Source organism: Chanos chanos, chromosome 4 (assembly GCF_902362185.1).
Source record: "Chanos chanos chromosome 4, fChaCha1.1, whole genome shotgun sequence".
NCBI lineage: Eukaryota > Metazoa > Chordata > Actinopteri > Gonorynchiformes > Chanidae > Chanos > Chanos chanos.
The window spans coordinates 33,095,540-33,118,251 of record NC_044498.1 but is presented as its reverse complement, the minus strand read 5'-3'; the positions used below and the strand labels follow the sequence as shown (position 1 = coordinate 33,118,251).

General features: G+C 37.6%; 1 protein-coding gene across 1 annotated transcript; it reads right to left on the bottom strand.

Annotated features, from left to right (window-relative positions):
• Window positions 1-6,000: 6,000 nt before the first annotated feature.
• Window positions 6,001-22,229, bottom strand: mlip (muscular LMNA-interacting protein). Its single transcript, XM_030772247.1, has 8 exons — window positions 22,131-22,229; window positions 19,820-21,316; window positions 19,486-19,557; window positions 18,892-18,972; window positions 18,477-18,560; window positions 18,324-18,383; window positions 13,790-13,915; window positions 6,001-6,222 (listed from the first exon to the last, which is right to left on the bottom strand). Exons 1-8 carry the CDS (start codon window positions 22,227-22,229, stop codon window positions 6,001-6,003), a joined length of 2,241 nt encoding a protein of 746 aa, XP_030628107.1.
• Window positions 22,230-22,712: the final 483 nt, after the last annotated feature.

Genomic DNA, 22,712 nt, shown 5'->3' with positions numbered 1-22,712 from the left:
AAAAAAACACATGAAGAATTATGACACTACTAAAAGGATTTCACATATCCTTGTAACGTTTTCTTTGTTAATACCATTTTAGAACTCATTATTGTTGCTATCATTCCTGTTGTTACTACTTTTCTAGTACAAATCAGAAACTGAGAGAACTGTTTTCATGTCATGCTACAGTATAGATTACAGTAAGTGTGTATACTTGTCCTACTTGTACAATTCCTAGGGGAGTTTCACACAAGCCAAACTTTATATAACCTACCCAAGACTAAGGTTTGTGTGGGACTTCTCTATGGATTTGCTATGGCATTGACATATGAAGGCTAGTGGACTCCATTCTGACATCTTGTGTCTTCTAAAGATTTTATGTTCTGTATCATGTCATAGATTACATATATTTTGTGTAAGTGCTGGAACAAAGCTGCAGTAACAGTTCTCTGTAAATCCTTCAGTTCTCTGTTCACACAAAAGTAAGAATTGTGTCAAAACTTCATTCTTGTTGTTAGTTTGAGGAATAGTTTAAGTTGAAGGCATTGAAGCTCAAGTCAACCTGATCAAACTGTTGAAGACATACACAGTTTTGCAGTCTAGGCAGAGATTAGCATAGCAATAGATAGTTTTGCACTGAGGATTTTGATGTGGATTAGGCGTGTCTTCATTTTTGCTAAAAGCAATAGCATAGGTTTATAAACAAGCTTCGTTCATTAAACCTCACTTTGCTTATCACTGCCAATGCTTTATAACAATCCCTCTCTGTATACATAACAGTCAGCAACCTAATCCCTCATCAGATATTGACTTGAAAATGTCAATATTTCACGCATAAGACTGGTATGAAAAGTCAACTCAAACAATTGTTTGAAAAGTTATCTTTTTAAGCAGTTCTTTGAAAAGAAAGTGACTTGAAAGCAAAATTATTCAGTATCCTTATACACAAACCAAAACCTTAACTTTATCCATTGATAACTTTTTCCCATATTACCTCATTTATTACATCTTTGAGCAAAATTAAAATAATAAGATTATATTAGAAAAAATTACAACATAGAAATGAGAAATAGCGGCATTCAATGGACGGAGTTTGTTATTGCAACCATGTCAAATTTGATCTTTTCCCACAAAAAGATGGGACTGTAAAATGGAATATCACATGTATATATTTGTCCATTTGTCAGGATTTTTTCATGAGACCAGGCAACAGTTGCAAATAACTTACAATGAATTCTCCAATTATGCTTTCTTGAAAAAGCAGATCTGTCTTTCTTGAAAAGAATCTTTTCCCACCCATTCCCACAATTCTTACTTTTGTGTGAACAGAGAACTGAAGGATTTACAGAGAACTGTTACTGCAGCTTTGTTCCAGCACTTACACAAAATATATGTAATCTATGACATGATACAGAACATAAAATCTTTAGAAGACACAAGATGTCAGAATGGAGTCCACTAGCCTTCATATGTCAATGCCATAGCAAATCCATAGAGAAGTCCCACACAAACCTTAGTCTTGGGTAGGTTATATAAAGTTTGGCTTGTGTGAAACTCCCCTAGGAATTGTACAAGTAGGACAAGTATAAACACTTTCTTGAAAAAGCAGATCTGTCTTTCTTGAAAAGAATCTTCTGGATATTTGTATAGGATATGTGTTGATATACCGACAAGTTTTTCACTCAAATTCTTATGTCAAATCACATTTTACACTATCTGAATAGGACAGATTCATATAAAAACAAACACAAATCTGCATGGTGATATGTTAAAAGTGGTGTAAGAAAGTATTAAATGATTTTTATACGTTGCATTTACCTGATGTATATTTATAAAGCAAATTCACCAGGTACCAGCCCTGTGCTATTAATGCTAGAGTATGCTATCACTGCGGGCACAACCAGAAATACCAGTATATAGTGAGTGCAACAAACATAAAAGAATTATGGTTAAGTGGAAGAAGTCTAATCATTGGTTACATGTGCTGTTGACGGAGTTTCAAAGCTTAAAAAATCGTAGAAGGTCTGCGATTGTTATTTGAAGTCTTGCGGAACAAAGTAGTTAATACCAAGCAGCTTGCTCAGTAGGGGGGTTCAGTGCTTGAGATTTTGTAGGACTGGTTCGTACAAATGCAATTTATTTAAAGCACTATACAAATAACTCTGAATACAAAATTAAACAAAAAGTAAGAGGAGAGAAAGCCCAGCTCTTTTGAATTAGACAAACCAGTGAATAAAGATAAATGAAGTTCAGTTTCTTCACAAAAATGATTGCATCCGTTCAGGGTGTAATGTACATTTGTGAAGCTTGTCTAATAAGACATTGTGTAGTATAAATATAGTAAAGCTTATCTTTACCTCTGACTTCTGGAGAGGAGACTGTTGTATAATACTGTACAATGGCTTACAAAAGAGAGAGCAGTAGCATAATTTATAACTTCTATTTAATTAATTTGTTCCTTTTTTGGACAACCTGTCTTTATACTCCCAAAATCTAATTTCATGTCTCATGAGGTATAATTAAGAGCCATGATTACCTATTGCATTAAGTCAGATTTTTTTTCCCAACAATTTAGTGCCCTTCAGACTATAATGTCAGCAAATGCTATCTTTTTAATACCATTACCCAGACCTTAAGGGTAATTACAGATGGCACACAGACTGTATAGTAAAAGTAGAAAAAATAAGCCTGACTGAGGAGCCAAGCAACAGCTCAAACAGAAGAGAACACCTCATTAGACTGGATGTATGCCAGGCTGTTCAAGTGGGCTCTGTAACACTGCCACTGTTTCAGACCCCATCCAGAAAAAGATTAACAAACAATAAATCAAAGTAACACCTGTAATTGGTGAGACATATCTGTGTGTTGTACCATGGAAACCTTTATTTTGTTAATATGTTTTTTAAACACCATAGCAGAAGAAGATGGAGGGTGACATTTTAATTTTCTCTCAAGCCAGTTAATGAGTGATTGCATTAATCAGGGAAGAAATACAGGAGGGTATTCTCTTCCATGCTTAAAAAAAGAAAAAAAAAACATCTGATAATTTGATTTGCTGCTGTGCTCTTGAGTTTAACTGATGCTTAAGCTTAAAAAATGAAACTTAAAAAATGTAAATGTGAAATACCATCATCAAGAAATGTGGGTCTAAGAGGCTCTGTTAAAAGGTAATAAAATCAAACAAATAATTACAGTCAGAATTGCGTAATGTTGCAATGATTGTGGGTACGAGTTTCAGTGTGATGTTAAAGGGGGAAAAAGTGTTAAATCACACTTAAATTACTAAATCACTACACTCATTTTTGATGATTGAAAAAAAAAACAATCAAACTTTGATGACATAATTAACAGACACTTCCATAAAACAAGATTTTATTGAGTAAAATGGGTGGGAAGCTGCAGTGTTCAGTAGCACATGGCCAGAAAACTATGATTAAAACTTTTTTTTCTCCCCTTGGTGCAGATCAAACTCAATATTAATAAGATGTAAGTATTTTTAGTCATTCAAATGAGACACTGCATGGCGCTGGATACTTGCATTGACAGCTGGCTTATAGAGGGTTTCATTAAATTCGCATAGAATAATGATTTACAGATAAAGACTGTCTGTCTGATAGTCCTGTGCTTTGGACTTGTGTCCAAAGAATAAATATTTTAGAACTGTTTGACAAAATCAAAAGTGGTACTTTGGTTTCACTAAATTATCAGTTAATTAAGTGGAAAAAATTTCCACTTCTATAAAATTTAAAATGTCCATTTGTATCACTTATTTAATAAAGAGTTTTTAGTCCATTTTTAAGCAGTATTTGATGGCATTTAATGTTTTTGCCAGAGCAAACTCACATCCTAGGCAGAATTCACACAAGCATTTAGCTGAGAACAGAATTGTTTGTCCTGCCAGACATTTTATTCAAATGAACTTGATGGCTGAGGTCAAAACACATGCACTGTCCTTACAAACTGGCATTCCTTAATGTAATGGGGAGTGGTGGTGGTGATGGTGGTGGTGTTGGGGGGGGGGGGGTGGTTGTATTTAAATTTAGGATTTGCATTCATGTCCTTTCATTTTGCTCCATATAAGCATTCCTTCTCAAGCAGTTGTCATTCTTCTTTTTCCCTCTACATTTTTGTACAAGAAATGTAATATTTAAGGGCTATTCATGTTTTTTCTGTTATTATCTGAAAATATTTAGCTTGGTGTTCTCAAAAGACCTTTGCTTTGTATGTCACTTTCCCAGCCCTTGTAAAAGTTGTCCAAGAGGCAATCATAACAAATAAAATACATATAAATGTTAATCTCAGTTAACTACAGATTGTGATGAGGGAGCAAAATCAACTGTGTTGGTTTACTTGAAACTAAAACCATAATCTGCTAAGCACTGCTCCTAACTTAAATTTCAAAATATGATGATACTGAACAGTCATTTTGTCTTTCCTGTCAGTTCAGCCCCTCTGTCCTGTGGGACTAGTCAGTATTTTAAGAGTTAGGTTTAGCTGCATAGGGGAGCACCAACAGCAGCTGTTGTGTTAGCATGATCTCCACAGAAACTGAGATTTCTAAATTCAAGAGCTATAAATATCAGACTATTGGGGCTCAGTGTTCTTGTTGATTCTCTCCTTTGAACTGTGCTCCTTAATTTGGACAAACAGGTGCAGGATTTGGTTCTGCCTGAGTCCTCATCACCCAAGCACAGCAATCAAAAGCCTGATCAGCTGTGCAGCATAGACTTCTGCTGGCAACAGAGTAAGACGCTTACAAACACACACACACATACACATCAAGTGTCTCAGGGCATGCACAGATACACAGTTTAACTTGAAAACACAATAATACATTCTTTGATTTAAAAAAAAGTATAATTTGTTCTTGACCCCTCGTTGTAATCTTAATCTTTTGAAAGTAATCTCAGGAAAATGATCACATGTTAAACATGCCATTACATAGATATCTTGATTTGGAATGGTAGACATATAATTTGTTTAAAATACTTGACAGTTTGTATGTTTGTTTGTTTTAAGATATTAGGCCATATCATTAATAAAGTAAGGTACAGCCTATTATTTGTTGTGACTTTGATTTTTTCAACTGGCATCATATAAAATGTTAAGCATTTGTTTTTGGTGTGTCTTTGGCAAACGTTTTTTTTTTTTTTTCGTCTAAACTGTTTCAGTTCTGCATAGCTTTACTCTGATTTCAAATGAATGGTTCTACCCCCCACCCCCACACCTACCCCCCAAACCTGCCAAGATGTCAGCAGAGGAAATAATATGTCCAGAGATGTGAGATCGATTTATATTTTTGGCATCACCCATTTTGGACTGTCTTTCATTAAATATAAGGCCTCTCTTTATGCTTAAATTAAGCCCACAGAACAAGATTAGGAAGTAAGTCGTCACATTCATGGCCACCACATTTCACTTTCATTTAATCGACTCTTTGTTCAGCCCCTTTTCTATGACTCTGTCTCAAAAATGAAAAAGAGCGAGGCCTAGAAAGCACAGTGCCCTAAAACAGCATGAGAAATTACATCTCATGCGTCATGTACATTCCAAGAAAAACTCTTGTGAAATGAAAATTTTACATACTGAGAAAAAAATACTGAATAAACATAAAGTGCATATCTTCCAGGATTTATTTTCTTGATGTATGATATGCATTAAAATGATAATATTAGTCGATACACAAATATTGTTGAAAATGACATAGTTTGTCCTCAGTTGAATGAATATCAGTTCATGTGGCATTGTAATATTAGGTTTTTATATGCAAGAAAGTATTAAAGAAGTGTCAAACCAACCATGTTCATATTCACAATTTCCAAAATAATGGCATTTATTCATACTCTCTGGGAGGAATGAATGGATTTTAAAAGTAGTCACATAAAAAAGAAGCTCACACCACACTGTAGAGCTGCATTTTACATATACAGTCATGTGTGTGAACTGTTACAATCAATGTTTTGATGTTAGTGATCATGCTGAAGCATCTACGTCTTATCCCTGTGGTTTTCTGCTGAATTATATGTGAGTTTCCTGAGTCCCCATGCGCACTTGTGTGAGGTTAAGCGAGGCTGCCTCTGTAACTGCTGGAGATTGTTGTTCAGTTGCCTCTGTTATGAGAAGTGCAGGGCTGGCTCGAGTGTCCATCAATTCCTCTGCTGGATTCATTTTTCTGGTTATCTCACTCTTTGGACGTCCAATGCCATCAGCCTCTGCCCCTTCCAAGACTTTGCTGGCAAGCTACAAACACACACAGATGTTACCAATGAAATGGCAGTGAATCAGTCCTTGCAATACTTGGGCAAAATCACCAAATACCACAGCCAATTCTCCCTCAGGATTTTCAATATAATGTAGGAGTATATTGACAGAGCAGGTAATTATAGCACCACTGGTTATAAACCCACTGATGCTGATAATAATTGCGAAAATTAGATAAGAACCATAAATATTCATTGTCTCCATCCAGGACAAACCCACATTCTAATAGGTGTACAATAAGACGTGATTTAGGGATATGGAATAATGAAAAATGCGAGTACATATTTTGAAACATTTCAGCCACACTATGAAGAGTTGTACATGGTATGGATGACCAATAGACTCATATATTTTCACCTCGGAATGTCTCTCCTCTAGGTTCAATTGGCTTCTGTTAAGATCATTATGGTTACATAACGGGTAGTTTAGGTGCACAGGGACACTCATTATAGCAGACGTTATACATATATGAAAGTTTGCAAATTACAAGCTTATTTTCCTTGAGTGGTTAATGTGCAGCTGTGTAGCTGAGAATAAAGCACACTCTCATTCCACCATGTCACCCCTGTGTGCTATAGTGCCTCAGGGACTACACAGTACTCCCCAGAAGCATAAAAAGACTGAGATGGGACCAGTATCACAACCCTGATGTGCTTAAAGGGACAAATCACAATTTTCTGATGTTTACACTCAAAACAGACTCTTCTACAAAGTATACAACAAAGCAAAACTTAAAACAAGAGGGAAATGTACACAACCATTAGGTTTGTACAAAACAAACAAACAAAAAAACCCCAGAAAAATAAAACTGAAAGATAGTTCCAATCAGTTGATTGGAGGAAGATTTCTTTGGGGGAAGAAAGGTTCTCTAGCACATTGCCTGGAGTGAGCCACTTAATCAGAAGCAGACAGTCTAGGAGGACAGAAGTGCAGTATCTTTGGCCTGGTCTAACTGACAGGAAGGGGAAGATGTACAGACAAGCATCTGAACACGCTGGGCAATATCCATTTAAAGGGTCTGCAGAGACTCATCTGAATTCTAATTAAACCTCTTCATTATACGAAAATGAATAATGTGCAAATGTAGTGAAACAAATAAGCTTGAGAAATTGATGATTAGATGACAGTGAGTTCTGATGGTATCATTAAGTCGTGAGGGAAAATAAATTCAAAATAATTATGGCAGTATTGGGAAAAAAAATGACGTTAAATGATTAGGTGATAGAGCAGAAAAGGCTTCAGAACGTTAGCTCTGCTTGGGGAATAACAAGATGAGATCACGACTAGGGATAGAAACCTATCAGATGGGTGTAACCTGTTCAGGTAAGTAGTGAAGAAGTGATTCATACAAGTTTTTTTGTCTTTTTTCTTTTTTCTTTTTTTTTTTTTTTTTAATAAAATGTGTGTTAGACTCCACCCAGGACATTAACGTCATGCTGAATGTCAGTTTAGATGACATTCAGTATTTACTCCAGTCTCCTGCTAATCAGGAGCAAATATATTAATGAATATTGAATATTTAATGAATGAACTGACGTCTGACGTTTTGTTATTTGTTTCTTTTTTGTCGTTGTTGTTTTTGTTTTTGTTTGCTTTGTTATTTATTTATTTGTTTTTTGTCTGTACCCTCAGGAGTTACTCCCAGTTTGACAAGCAACATAACTTATGCCAATTTGGAGCTGTCAGTCCTTCCATTCTGCTTAGCCTTCATTTCATTCCTGGTTATGGCACATTTATAAGGACAAGCATGACATTTACTATATTATAATCTGTCCTGTAGTCCATTGCAATGGATTTCTGCAGCACTTGATGGATAGGCAATCAGTCAAAGGCCATCCAGATAATCACTACAAGAGAGATAAACAGAAAGTTCAGAAACTTTGAGAGGACTGAACCCACAGCTGTGATTCTGCCTGTCTATAGGAGTAATCTGTTTTCATGGTAGTATAGCTAATAAACACACTACTGGGTGCTATGAGAGTTCACAACCTATGTGAACACCAAATGCATGGGAAAAAAGAGCCAGGTCTAGACTAGAATAGCGACAGCCATCCATATGGGAGATGAGATCCTATTGCTAAAGTATTGTAAAGGCCTCCATTTTTCTTGCAGTGATAATGGAATACATCTTTATTCATGTTATTTTCCTAACTTATTCATATTATTTTCCTACCAGTCCCTGTTGGCTGTAAGTAAATGTAAAACATTAATATCTGATGTGATAAAAGCAAGAAAATATGAATATGGGATGGGGGGGGGCAAATTTAGGTGTTTCCTTTTAGCTGAAAGGCAAAATTCATTCCAGTTCTAAGCATCTATTTTAATCACATTTTCAGAGTTCACGGTTTGTACCCAACAGAAAAGCAGTTTGGCTATATGCTTGACTTTGAATACATCTATACACCACTCTTTACATTTACACAATGTCCTTTACTCAACTTATCATACCTTTCTATGTGAAGTCAGTTTTGTGTTGGGTGAATTCAATTAGATGAGGCAAGGGTACACTTGTGAAGGGCATTCAAATTGCTTTTCATGGTTTGACTATGAGACTGTTTAATCAACATTATTATCTTCCATCTTTTTCTTTTCTCATATGCAATTCCACAGAGCCCCTTGTAAACATGTTTATAGAGAAAAAGGTTACAATACCATTGAAATCCTTTTTAGTCTTTTCTAAATCCTCAAAAACGTACAGAAAATGTCATTTGATTTCTGCTCATCTGTACACTGGGTGCATTCACTAACATAGCCTGAAGGTAATGAGAATAGCTGCCAGTAATTGGGTACAGAAACAAATAGGCAGCGGGGACAAGAAATGTTATGTTTAAGTCAACATCAATGTCAGCACACCTCATTCTATTATCCACTCCATTTTTTCATTAGCTGACATAATTTATGACTTGGTATGATCTTTTTTATGGCAGTGTGATTGGGTATGCTGTAGATCAGTCATTACCTATTTGATTAATCATTTAAATCTATTCAAATCTTCACAAAACACTTAAATATGTTGTTTTCTTCCATTTATAGATGAGTATTCAGTTTGGTTGGACAGGAAAGTTATGTGCCAGGTATAAGTTTATTTACTGTGCACTCTGACTTCTACGGCCACTTAATATAACACTCACTCACTATCTAAGCCACTTATCCTGATTAGGGTCATGGGGGGTGCTGGAGCCTATCCCAGCGCTCATTGGAGCGAAAGGCAGGGAAACACCCTGGACAGGTCACCAGACAAACTCACTCACACACACATTCATAACTAGGGGCAATTTAGTGTCTCCAGTTCACCTAACCTGCATGTCTTTGAACTGTGGGAGGAAACCAGAGCTCCCGGAGGAAACCCACGCAGACACGGGGAGAACATGCGAACTCCACGCAGGGGACTTTGGGAATCGAACCCAAGACCTTATTGCTGTGAGGCGATAGCGCTACCCACTGCGCCACCCCTTTAATATAACATCCTCTGCTAAATGCTGTCAATGCACTCTTGATGATGGACAAAGCTATTAGAACACATACTATAAGTCATTGAAAATGTGAGCACAATTCTTTACCATTTCATAAGATTTTCTTGGTTATCCATTTTGTCACGTAGTAGACAGTATTTTATGTCACACTTCAATCTGTGCTTAAAAGCTTATAGCGTTTAATGGCCTTCAGAGAAGTATCATTAAATACAGCACAGACAATATGGAGGTCATTGATGAAGCTAACAGAAATGGCCAATTAATATTCGTTGTTACTATCTTTCACTTCCAAATGACTGGGAAAGAGCCATGGTATGGGAACATACTACTAAGTCATAATTGAATCAGAGGCGGATGGAACTGAATTTCTCCTGACCTAATCTGCTCCACTCTCTTTTTGTGTGAAATGAACGTCAAATTTACTCTGTCAAAAAATGTCACAAATCATACCTGAAACAGCCTACTTTTAAATGCCACATCAGAAAACAAGAACAGCATGGTTTACCCACCATTCACCCCATCTCCACTCAGATGAATACAGATATTAAGAGTCTTTTTATTTTTTTCATGTAATCTCCTTCCACAAAAGATAATAATTCAGTGATAACTTTTAGATGCCTTTTACTGCTTTGTGCTGTGTAAAAGCCTGTTAGGATAAATAGTGTGTTTAAAGTGTCAAAACAGTGACATTCCTTTAACATGGATAGCTTCTAAAAGCTTGCTTTCAAATGGCTGTGCGTTACACACTGTCATCACTGAACTGCTCATATTTTCCTTGATTGCTGTCTTATTGTTCCAGATGTCTTGTACAAGCAAACACTGAACCTTGTGAATGAGAAGGAAGGGACAGAGAAGAACAGGAAAAAAAGTGGCTTGTAACATGTAGTGCAGTTATTTTATATTTCATGCATTTCCATGTCTGTTCAGAAAGGTCTGTGAAATAAAGTTTGAAGCGTAATTTAAATGGTTTTAATGTTAAAACTAAATATTAAAACTTTTATTTTAAAGTTGCTTTAAAAACACTACCCTTTGTCAGCTGTACACAACATGGTCATTCTGTTGTGTGTTCATGAAATGGACAAATATATTATAATGTAAATTTGTGAAAAAATCATGTCAGATTTACCGCTGTGTATATATGTTAGTATGTGTGTCTACGTATGTATGTATTGTTGTGAATATGTATATGGATGCGTGTGTGTGTGTGTGTGTACATGTGTATGTATGTGTGTATTTATCCTCCTTGCTTTCTTTCTTTCTATCCGTCTGTCTGTCTGTTCTTAAATGCCATACAGTATACAGTATGAAGCTCTAAAACAATTCTGCTGTCTTGAATATATGTTTTTATGCATTGTGAAAATGATAATTATCAACTTTGTCTGGTCAAACTGCAGTGATGTACAAAATTACTAATCTACAACGACTCAACCAGAAGGCTCCTGTGCATCTGACTTTTCCCCTGTTTTGAATAACTGCAAAAAGGCTACACTTAATATGGTTATACAGCTATGGTTATTATGCCCAAACTCCTAAAATTGCTGTGCCTGTACAGGATATAAGTGATTGTTGGGGATATAGCACAGTTAAGCCATATATTACATCCACTACAAGCAATAAAAAAACCACATACACCAAAAGAAAAAAAAATCCGCCAACAAGAGCACCAATAATGAAAGAACTCAAAACTTGGCTACTGTCACACCTTGTCTTTAATGACCTGAAGCACTTTTCAACGTTTTTTCTTGGCATTACCTCAGGACAGCTTTTTAATCTCAGACTCATGAGCTGTGTCAAAATAACTTCAGTGAAACAATGGGAAAACCTGAAGATCCAAACTGTAAAAAGACAGTGGACTGCATGTTCTCATAGTTCTTGTAAAGGTAGTGAGAGTCAAAGAGACCATCTCACAGTAACAATGATAACAATGTGAATTGTCCACATAACAGAGCTGCCTGTGCCTAACACTGATGGGGCAATAAAGACAGGGGTCAGGCATCAAGAGGGCAGTGAGAGAAGAATGGGCGAAGAGCTATTATTAGATGACAAAACCATGCCTGCCAGTACGCTTGAAGAAATAGTTAGAGAGGTACTGGACTGAGAATAATGCACTTAGACACTTATTAATCACATTAGGGATGGAACAAGACTTCAACAGTGATTTATACATGTAAGAGTATGTAGATCCTGTTGATATTTCAAGGTCAAATGTCTTTGTTTTACTTGTTCAGAACCTACAGAAACATCAAAGGCTTTGGCCTCAAGATTTTGGCCAAGACTGACTCTTCCGTAAACAAAAAAATATACACAGAGCAAATGTGCAAAAAGATATCCCAAAAATGGTTACTCTGCAGCCTGGAAAATATTGCACTTTGAATGTGTATAATTAATTCCACAAAATAAATATGACTTGTATTGCAGATAAAGTATAATCAATGGTCAGTCTGGGGGAGAATGAGGGGGAACATGCATGGACAGTTAGCTGAGGTCAGATGAATCCTAATAGCCCTAATAAAAAGTGAAAAAGGGGGGGAAAAAAGAGAAATTCTTTTTAAACTCTTGTGAGCAGGAAGTTCAGCAGATTCAGAACTGATCCTCCTAACTTTTCTGACTGACTTTAAGTTCACTGGTTTGCTAACATGCTAATGAACTTGAGCTGCACCAGGTTAATAAGCGTTCTAGCACACTAGGTAACAATCACATATCAACATACCAAAGATACAGCACTTTGCAATTCAAAACTGCTTCACTGTGCTTGGGACCATGTCACTAAATAAAATGCCATGATGCACTGTTGTTTTAAGCAAAATAGTCTTGCTTTCCAACTATCATTGCAGTGAGGCTTTCCTGGGTGTCCAGTTGCATTTCAGATCAGCATTTTATGGTTTTGTGTTTTATGGGGTTGCAATTGCACTTCATTTGCTGGTTGACTGGTCATATAAGCTTTATAATGGCCAAAATAGATCAGTCCAAGATGAATAAAGTCACCGTATTTCATCTAATAAAGGGGGGCACCAGGGTCAATGGGGTAGTTTAAAGATTCAGCAAAACTGACTCTATTTTGCCACTTTTTTTATGGTAGACATGTCCCTGCATCTCCTTACAATGGGACCTAACCAAGGGTCCAAATCATCAACCTCTTCCTAAATCTCTGTAAATCTCCCACTAGTCATAATGTCTGCTTTTGCCCAGTGAAAACGTCAACCATTATAACCTGGAACGGCTAGGCTTTTTTCACATCTCGCCTTTAGCTTCACCTGTTTTTATCTTTTATTTTTCAGAACATATTGGAAGTGTGACTAATTCTGTCTTTTCAAACATGTTAAGACACAGTGATCTTTCTCCAGACCACATGCTGAGATCCAGAACAAGGCTTCAAAGACCATGATCTGGACTCAGAACAGGCCTCTGAAGCCTGAGGCCTGGACTGCATTTATGTGCTTTCACAAGGTCTCAATGATCAGACTATGAGATTAACAACTCCTGCCCTAAATATATAACCATTCAAATGTAGATTAACTACATCACATTTAAACTTGAAAAAGGAGTGCCTCAAGCATACCTCAGCCCACTATCTCAAAGACTGCCTTTTTTAAAAAGCTAAATGTTTGCCATCAAAATGACCATTTTATCTGTTGAGGACAGTTCTTGCCCTTCTGATGTTATGGAGGTGTGACTGAGATTTGCCTAGGCAAGTTGTACTTGTCAGTATTCATGATCTCAGGAGGAAGTCCACAATGGCCCAACATTGCTCAGATATATTCTCATGCTGTTCCTTAGGTGAAAAAATATTGACAGCCTAATGAACACCTCTAAAAATAGTTCATGAATACTTGAGGCAAAAGCTATCCTTGATTCTTATGTAATACCATTATTTCTTTTTTTTCTGGGTATACTTATGTTGAAGTGCTACCATGATTTTTTTGCATCTGCAGTCTCTCTAGGTGGCATGTTAGCAATATTGTCAAAAAACATTTTCTATAATTCCAAATTTTCCATTATTCAGTCACGTGCAGTTATAATCACACATCATAACATCATAAGTTATCTGACCATATTACAATAAGGATACTTACTGTGTACTGGACCCTGTCAGAATTAAAGTCTTGATATCTCCAGAATGGATTTGGATGGTACTCTTCCCCCTCTTCTTCTTTTAACCTTGCTGCTACATTCACAGGTCGTATTACCCCTGGCTTGGTCTGAAATATTTAACAGCCACTATGCATCACACAACATTACTCACCTTATTTTCAGTGCACTGAAAAGCAAATCAAAGTCATAGATAGTATCTGGTTCAGCTTTTAAATCACCTGGTCTTCCTTTGATCCTACCCTTAAGTGATATCTGGCATTGTGACATATATAAATTGTTTGTGTTTTGGTTCTTGTTAGGTTAAAAATTAAACTTTAAAGTATCCACAAAGCCTTTAGATTACCCCTTTGGATCTTGTGTTCACTCCTCAAATGTGGGGGTTTTCGAATCTCAAATTGAAATACATTTCCAGTTTCAAAACCCATGTTGTTTTTTAAATGCACCAGTGTATCTATGCTGTGAAAGTGGAGGGAAAATTCTAAAAATGTTTTTACATGCATTGTGAAATACAAAAACTGAAGTGTCTTGAGTTAATCAGGTTTCACCCCATTTGCTGCGTCATGCCAAATTAAGCTCAGATGCATCCAATTCCCTGTTGAGATCACTCTAAAATCTTGAATGAAGCCCACCTGTGAACAATTTAATACGTTAGCTTGGTTTAAGGAGAAATACACTTGTCTAAAAAGGATCCCACAGCCTATACCAGAACAGAAATGCTACTAAGCAGACCTAGGAGCTGTCCTCAGAATTCCATGATAGAATTAGAAGGAAGTATTCATTTGGACAGCGATGTAAATATGTGTAACCTTATAAAAGACCTCAGAAATGCTAAGCTGTTCTTTAATAAGAAATGGAAAGAAAAGTCGCTCAAGTAGTGCAGCAGAAAAGATGCAAGCCTACCACCATGGAGCTCTGGGTTGGTAGTGATATATTGGTGGCTGTGCACACAGACCCTGCCTACAACAGGCCATCTGCCCAAAGTCAGAGCTCAGACAGAAAGTTTTTTATCTGGAAAATGATCAAATGAGAACCTGTCCAGTAAACAACAATTTCTTCACTTCTTCACAGAAGTATTCCTTATGGGTAAGTAGCCAGATGGAAGCTACTCTGGAGAAAAATTCCACACAACAGTATGCATAAAGTTTCCAAAAAGAATGTGATAGATTCTGAAACCTGTCGAAGAATACAAGTCAAGTATTCTGTAGGTTATGTCTAATGTCAATGTGTACCTAAGGCCATACAGCATAGACTTGGCAGACTATAAGGATGCTTTTCAGCCACAATGGCTGGGCAAGTGTCAGGAGGTGTGAGGATGACTTCTTGAAAATTTCTGTGCCCTGCCAAAGCTTTTGTCTGTTTTTGTTTTTGAAATCATTTTAATGAATCCATAGAAACTTTTTAAAATGTATTTCAAAATTTGAAATTAACTGTGAATTTGAAATTTAATGAAAAGTTGATTACAAGAATAATAAAACAACCTACCAGTTTTTGTTCAGCAGATCCAGGTGGCAGAAGGTGGGAGTTTGCCTAAGAAAAACAATATATGAGTTATTTCAGAGGTATCTCGCAAAGTAATAAAAAACAAAAGATGTGTCTTGTATACACTGAAAGACTGATATAAGTGCATCATTTTTTAAACTGACATGTAAGTTGCTCTGAGTATTTAATTTCCTCCATTTGCCATACAGATCTGACACTTTAGACACGATGAGAGAGAAATCAGACATTGGAGAGAAACTGTCTTTCAGTGTTGCGAGATGATTATGTACAGTCTCTCAGCCTCTGCACTGTAATTACCTGATGTTCCCATATTATGTTTTCAATTAGTCCATATCTCAAGCAGAGCTATATTATACTTAGGATTGTGTTCCTTTGAGCCCATTATCTGTCATTTAAGTCTTTATGGACACCTTCAAAAGCTTTACAGTACCTAATAAAATATCATAAAAATGTAAGCCTGAGTGGAGGTTAATGTCATATCTGTTATCTGGTTTTTATGGTACATCACTAAATTACTGTGTATATAACTTTTCAAGAAAATGAATATTGTCTTTTCACAACGCGTAATATAGTCTAACTGTGACTACGCCAGATACATGGAAGTCCTCCAAAAAGTAACAATCAAGCTCTGACTAATTTCCATTTGACATTTAAACTATTGGCAGCCTTAGCATGACTCAGATATAACATGTTTATTGTGTATGACATGCCATTCTTATGGATGACTGAGTTTGTACCTCAACAGGAAAGTTACTGACAGTTCTAACTAGGCCTATGTCAAAATAAACTATATTCCACTAATCAGTCAGAGTGGACCAAATTCAGTGTAGTTTTGCCTCAAAGTTACTTCCAGACTACAGGTGACAGTACCTTAAAGATATTTATACTTCAATCTGTCATGGACCTAAATTGCTTTTCACTCCTCTCAGTAATGTCTATGCCATTCCATCCCACAAGACTGAAGACAACTGTCTCTTCCTCTGCTCTCTCTCTCTCTCTCTCTCTCTCTCTCTCACACACACACATCCAAATGTTTTTGCTTGGCAGCACTGATTCCACCAGGAAATAAATATCCTTTCAGTGTTCAGACTCTGGACAAGAAATACTCTACGGTGTCTATCTTCATGTTTATTTTCACCTCTGTGTAATTCTCATAAGTACCACAAGCATGGTTCAAAAAATGAAGAGCCTGTGTAATCAACTCCAGACACTTACATTATATTCCTAAAATATACAGAGATTCTGAAACTGAGAAGTAGTCATACTAGTACTCTTTGAAGATTTAATCAGCTAGGTTATGCCTTAAAAAAAAAAACCCAGACAATTGTAGATGTATGTGTTTGTGTTATTAAAAATTTACTACACATCAGTAGGAGCTTTAGTATGCAAAATTAAGAGAGGTACATACATATTTAGTTTCTCGCCCCAAAGATCTTGGTGATGCTGTTAATGGCTGCAGATAAAAAAAAAGCAACAGATAATTGGAGACAATTTGGACTTCAGAGAAATTTGTTCTCTGGCTTGAAGAAACACGTGCTTCTATATGAATTCCCCCTTTTGAATGAGCATTTGTTATAAACGCAGGATTCCAGGAAGAGCTATCCAATAAAGTTTGGGGTGAAGGATATAGCACTTAGATGAGGTGAACAAAAGAATAATCATTCAGTCAGTATTTGTGCACTCATTCATATCTAGTCACATCACAGTCACATTTCACAGGTATCCCTACACTGGGCTAAATTAATACATGACGGAAATAATGCTTAAATGAAAATACTAGCAGCATATTAATGTGTAGAGTTAAACGTGAAATGTTCTTTGTTACAGCTCTTAGATCTATAAATGTCTCTTCCACAGTTTTTGGAGGGGTGCAAAGTAACAGCAGAATCCTCTGAAGTGTCATTTTCAAAGCATTGCTTTGATAGTCCTTCATCAGCACCTTTCAGTTTTATTTGTTTGTTTTGATTTGCTGGGAGCTTTTTCCAAACTTAATTTTCTTATGAGTGTTTTAGAAAGAAATTTTGTAACAACAAGGTTTTAATCTACACATAAAATGAACCTTACAGAGTCCACTAAATTAGTCAGCTTGTGAGACAGAGGTGCACATGTTGAATTCAGGAGGTAACCTTTTGTGAGCACTTAGGAGTCTGTGTCACTTGGAGATATAAGTAGTTTCTTTACTCTGTAACTATAGACAATGTTCTTCCATTACACTTAATAACTTTGTACATGCAGAAGTAACAGACACATATATTCTTTTTTAACTTTCCTTAAATATACTGCCAGCATCAGACATTCAAAATTCTCTAAAGCACATTATAAAACACAGAAGCATTTATGACCTTTGGGCCGGTAAAGCCTATAGCAGTTATTCTCACCAGAGCTTGCTGTTCATTACCCTTGAAAATGTTACACTTTATTGAACTGTTGGGCTTTCAACAAAGTGGTTATTGCCTTTACTGGAATGGCTGTTTCAAACACCACTTTATAACTGCCTTCATGAGCATCCCATTCAGAAACAAATTTCACAGATGACCAAAAACTAGGAAACTGATGAAACAGTTGACTACAATACATTATGCTTTCCAGGAAAACAAAAGAAAATTTAGCATGACAAAAGGAAACTATGTCCTGAACTGAAACCTACTGAGTTGGCAACTAGAATTACAGTGTCTTTCCAAGTACATCAATATTCCAACAGTTTCCACAATAAGATGAGGTCTTATGGGGATGTAACATGAAGTGTTGTACATGTTTCACAAGAAATCTGAGGAAATGGGGTAAAATTACAGAAGCATTTGAAGTTTATAATTACTATATACAGAGAGGTATGATTTACCACTCGGTGATGTTTTAATGTTGGAAACTCAACCAAAATTACATTGCGATTATATTATATACACACTGAGAGTTACAGTGTTCAAAGGATGTTTTTTCAGAGCATTCGATAATGAACAGGCCGCATCAGGATAATCTCCTGTGTGTACTAGAACAGATTTTAATGACTCCACATACCTTTGGTGTCTCTGTTGCCACAAATTTCTTGGAAGGCTTGTTAGCAGGGAGTGACTGGCGCTGAAAAATGGAGGAGAGGTGTTATGCTTATATAAACAAAGAACTTCCTGCTTTTTTTCCTTTCTTAGGGAGTATGGATAATCAAGAACTCACATTATGGATTGAGTCCTCCAGCACTTCATCTATGACTGCATACAACTCCTCAGACTGCTGGCGTAACTGCGCAGGTGAGCACATCTGCACAAATTAAAAATAGCTCAAGTTACACATATAATTTTCAGCAGGGCAGAAAAGCCACTTCACTGCACATAAAACAGTTCTCAGGACCCACGTGACAAATTTGAACATTTTTGAATAAAAACAAACAAGATTTGGGGTTACTGTAAAGTAAAACAGTGCAGTTAAGCTAAAAAAAGTGTTAGAAAAGTAAGTGAGCATACTGCAAGCATCTTTGTTTTTTCAGATGCTTACTGAAACTGAATATAGTTAAATTTGTATTTAAGTTTTATGTCAATTCAAAGCATCAAAATATCAGTCTAAAAAAACGTGCTTTGGGACCTTGACTTACCTCTGCATGAGTCTCCTCTTGTTCCTGGTCGTTCAGTGAATTCAACTGGTTTTCTCCTTTGTCTACCTCATCATCTATTGCCTTTAACAAGAAACAGAATATAGACTGAATCCCACATTGAATGCTCAGGGACTGCCCTTGACACTTTTGGCCTAGAAAGCTGTCTTGATGAAAACATGAAGGACTTAAAATAATATTCCATGTATGTGGTTTTGACCCTTTCATTCACTTTGACATTTCTCAGCCTTGGCCAACATCAAGAATTTAAATTATCAACAACCCTTTAATGTGAAGCAGTTTTGTGGTGAAATAAATGGCACACTGAAGAAGGCATTCTACTATGCTGGCTTAGCATGTGATGCTGATGACCCAGGCACCTTATACTGATCACAGGAATAAACACATATAAAACTGACTGATTGGTATGATTTAAAAAAAAAAAAAGAAGGGACTCAAAGACTATTTATGGTTAATTATGTATGGACTGACCTACTCAGAATACAATTGTGTAGCAATCACGAGCATGTCAGTGTCTGTCTATCAGAAGTCAGATTGATGGAAATATAACAGTACTCTTCAGGGAATGTAGCTCACCTGCTGTTCCAGAAGAAGTGTGTTCGTGGGAATAGCAGCAAGCGCTTTGTAGGTGGACTTGATCTTGTATGGCTATGTTTAGAAGCCATGGGAGGGGGGGGGAAGAGAAAAGAACAGAGTCTGGAATAACTCAACCATTGTCTTTTGTTCTGCCATGCTTAAAATGTTCAAACAAGTTTCACATGTAAACATGCAGGGCTCCATGCTTGCCCTTTCAATGAACACATCACACCTCCTCATCTGTCTGAGAATACTGAGTTATCGAGGCAGAGTGGAAGGCCACAGAGACATGCAAGTGGCGTGCAACCGAACCACATGCCAGCATTCCGAGTACCTTTCTTTTTTTGTGCGGCAGGTCTGTGGAGCTTGCTCTTGGGGTCGGAGAGGGTGTAGAGGACAGGGAGTAAGAGGGTGAAGGGGAAAGTTGACGGCTGGAAACCGCCGGAGATGGTGACAGAGTGTAATAATCTGGGCTAGTGGGGCGCGAATTCGATTTGGGTGAGGGGCAGGTGGGAGAAATGGGAGGTGTGTAGGAAAGCTGAGACAGACTGGAGACACGGGGGGGTGGTGACAGTCTAAACGCCCGGGACCCCGAGAGCACTCTCTCTAAATCAGGGAGTGTTTTCTTGCCATTTGGTATTTCTGGGGTTGATTTCTCTTCCACTTGCTTCGGAATTGGAGAGACAGGGGGATTAGATGGAGTAATTTTGCCTGTTGAGTTGCAACAGGGCAAGGAGCTTGCTTTAGGGGAAAGAGACCTCAGTCTGGAGAAAGATGAGTGTTGTAGAACATTTGACACTGAAGGCACATCTTTGTTTACTGGTTTGTAAAGTTGTGGTAGAGAAGGTTGAGCATGAGAGACCGGTTTGGTCAAGAGGCTGTCTTGGGTCGGCGAGATGACCCTACTGTTACAAGCAATACTGCGATATTCAGGTTTGACTAGACATTTTGATGGTGGTGGGATAGGACCAGAGCTGGAATGTTCCCTGGAAGATACAGATAAGGAATCTAGAGATGATTTTGATGACTCAAGCTGTGGCTCCTCACCTGGACAAGACCTGGAACAAGGTCTGACCGTGGAAGCGGAGGACACTGGTCTGGATTCATCCTGACAGACTGATGCCACAGAGGAGGCAGCTGAGCAAGCCATGCAAGAGGATAAGTTGACTTGACAGATTGGCCAACAGGGTGTGTATGGTCTTTGTAAAGCCGGCGACAGAATTGGCAAACGGCCCTTCCTGAGAATGGCTGTGAGCAGTGAGAGCTGAGTTGGTGGCGGTCTGTGTCGTGCACGAGGCGATAAGGGACAGGGTGAGGGTGCCAGGCTATTACAACAAGGAGTCACTGAAACAGGTGGCATCTGAATCAAACTGGAGCCTGGAGCTAGAGAATGACGTTTTAGTCTGACCACCGCTGGGGAAAATGCCCCTGACCTTATGGAGGAACACTGGGAGATGGTGCGGCTGACAGGAACTGGAGATTCTGTAGGGGATAAGAGGTGTATGGCAGACCAGCTTCTGTCTCTGTCCCAAACCTCAGAAAGGATGGACTCCTTTGATGAGGTCGGAGACGCTAACATCTCAACAGAGTTGGTAGGGCTCACACCTTCTTCTCTCTGAACAGTGTTGTTTAAAAAAAGATCTGCTCTGACCTCAGCTTCAGGAGATTTGCTCTGACACCCTATATGAGAAATGCTTGGGTGTTTGTTATCAGTGGTTTCCTTAGGAGCAGGCACAGATTTAGGGTTGGCGCTGTCCAGTTCAGAGCAAGCAGTGACTAATGGAGGGGGAGGAGGAAGGGGAGTGACCAAATGATCGGAAGATGATTTCAGCTGAGAAAGAAGAGAGATGGTATAAACATAATAATATCTAACCTGATTAGAATATATGTATTTTAAACCATTCAATGGGTAGAGCATTTGATGATCAACAGTGAGTAGAGACATTGATACTGAAAAAATCTAGGAAACTTAGTTTAGTAAAATAGTCAGTAGAGAGAGGTTTGTTTTAAACACTCATCTTTTTGTTCCATCTAATCCTTGCAGCCTATCTAAAGACTCTAACGGGGGTTGAGAAAATGAACTCTGAAAGTCTTTTGTTACAAGGAAAAGCTTCTGATGTCTGAGGACCAAGAAAAACCGCTTTCTGATGTTTTGAGTGAAAGTGGGTCAGAGAGCACACTGACCAGACTCTAATCTTATACCTAATCCTAAACTTAACCAATCCCTTACTTCTTCCTTATAATTTGTCTGCCTTTGGGGCAGATATGCCCTTAGAATTCATTAAAATGCATTAAAGCAGAGTCTCAAGGAAATCTAACATCCTAAAGCTAAGGTTCTAAAACTCCTTGTTATGTTATTTACAGAGTATTGCAGGAGAAGTTCTTACCTCAATTGCTAAGGTATATAAGTGTGCAAACCAAACACTGTGTAACTTTCTTGATCTTTACAATATTAAATATAAGGAGAAAAACCTGAAACATGTAAGACTATGAAATACCATATCTGTTACATGCTATTCATACATTCCAAGTTTCATGATAGATACAGGTAGTTGCTGAAGCATTAGCAATAATATTGATGATGATATGTTTGGGAATTTCTGCCTCCCTCTCGTGGGCTGAAAACAAACAATGTGCACTCTAACCTGAGGATGAGCAGCCTGCTTGAGGGATTGTTCCGGCTGTTTCTCTTCAGATTCTCTGATGTACACAATCTCAGCTTTGTAAACACCCTCGTGCGTCATGGTCTCATCAGATGCCACGGGATCGCCGAAATCCTGGCACAGTTATGGTAAACGTTACTGAGTGACTACAAATGTGAAACCTGACCTGTGCCAACACCTGGGTCTCTGCCCCCGCACAGCTATTTACAGCTCCTAAGTCCAAAGGATGTGAGAAGAGAGTGAGAGTAAATGTGTCTCGACTATGCTCATATTTTTTTTCTTTTAGCTGAAGATGGGTCCCACATGCATCATTCACATGGTCTGGCACATGACCCATTGAGATTGTGTAAGAGCTTAGCAGATGCCTGCCGCTTTTGAACACTGTACTCACTGGCTGCCAGAACATTGAGTAAAACTTTATTCACAGCGACAGCAAGATTATGTTTCTTTTTGAATTTTTTTTTTCTGCTGAACCTGGAACTGCCATAGCCACAGAATTAACCAGCAAACAGAGAAACATATCCTCTCCTCTAGGGTGGTGTTCAAAGTTGAAAACATTAGTTG

What these genes read in the sequence shown, in the direction of transcription:
- mlip (XM_030772247.1), bottom strand. Translation starts at nt 22,229, where the DNA reads ATGACGCACGAGGGTGTTTACAAAGCTGAGATTGTGTACATCAGAGAA. An exon ending in TGGAGGACTCAATCCATAAT is followed by an intron (nt 18,384 to 18,476) that starts GTGAGTTCTTGA and finishes TCCATTTTTCAG; the next exon opens with CGCCAGTCACTCCCTGCTAA. An exon ending in CTGACAGGGTCCAGTACACA is followed by an intron (nt 6,223 to 13,789) that starts GTAAGTATCCTT and finishes GTGTGTTTGTAG; the next exon opens with CTTGCCAGCAAAGTCTTGGA.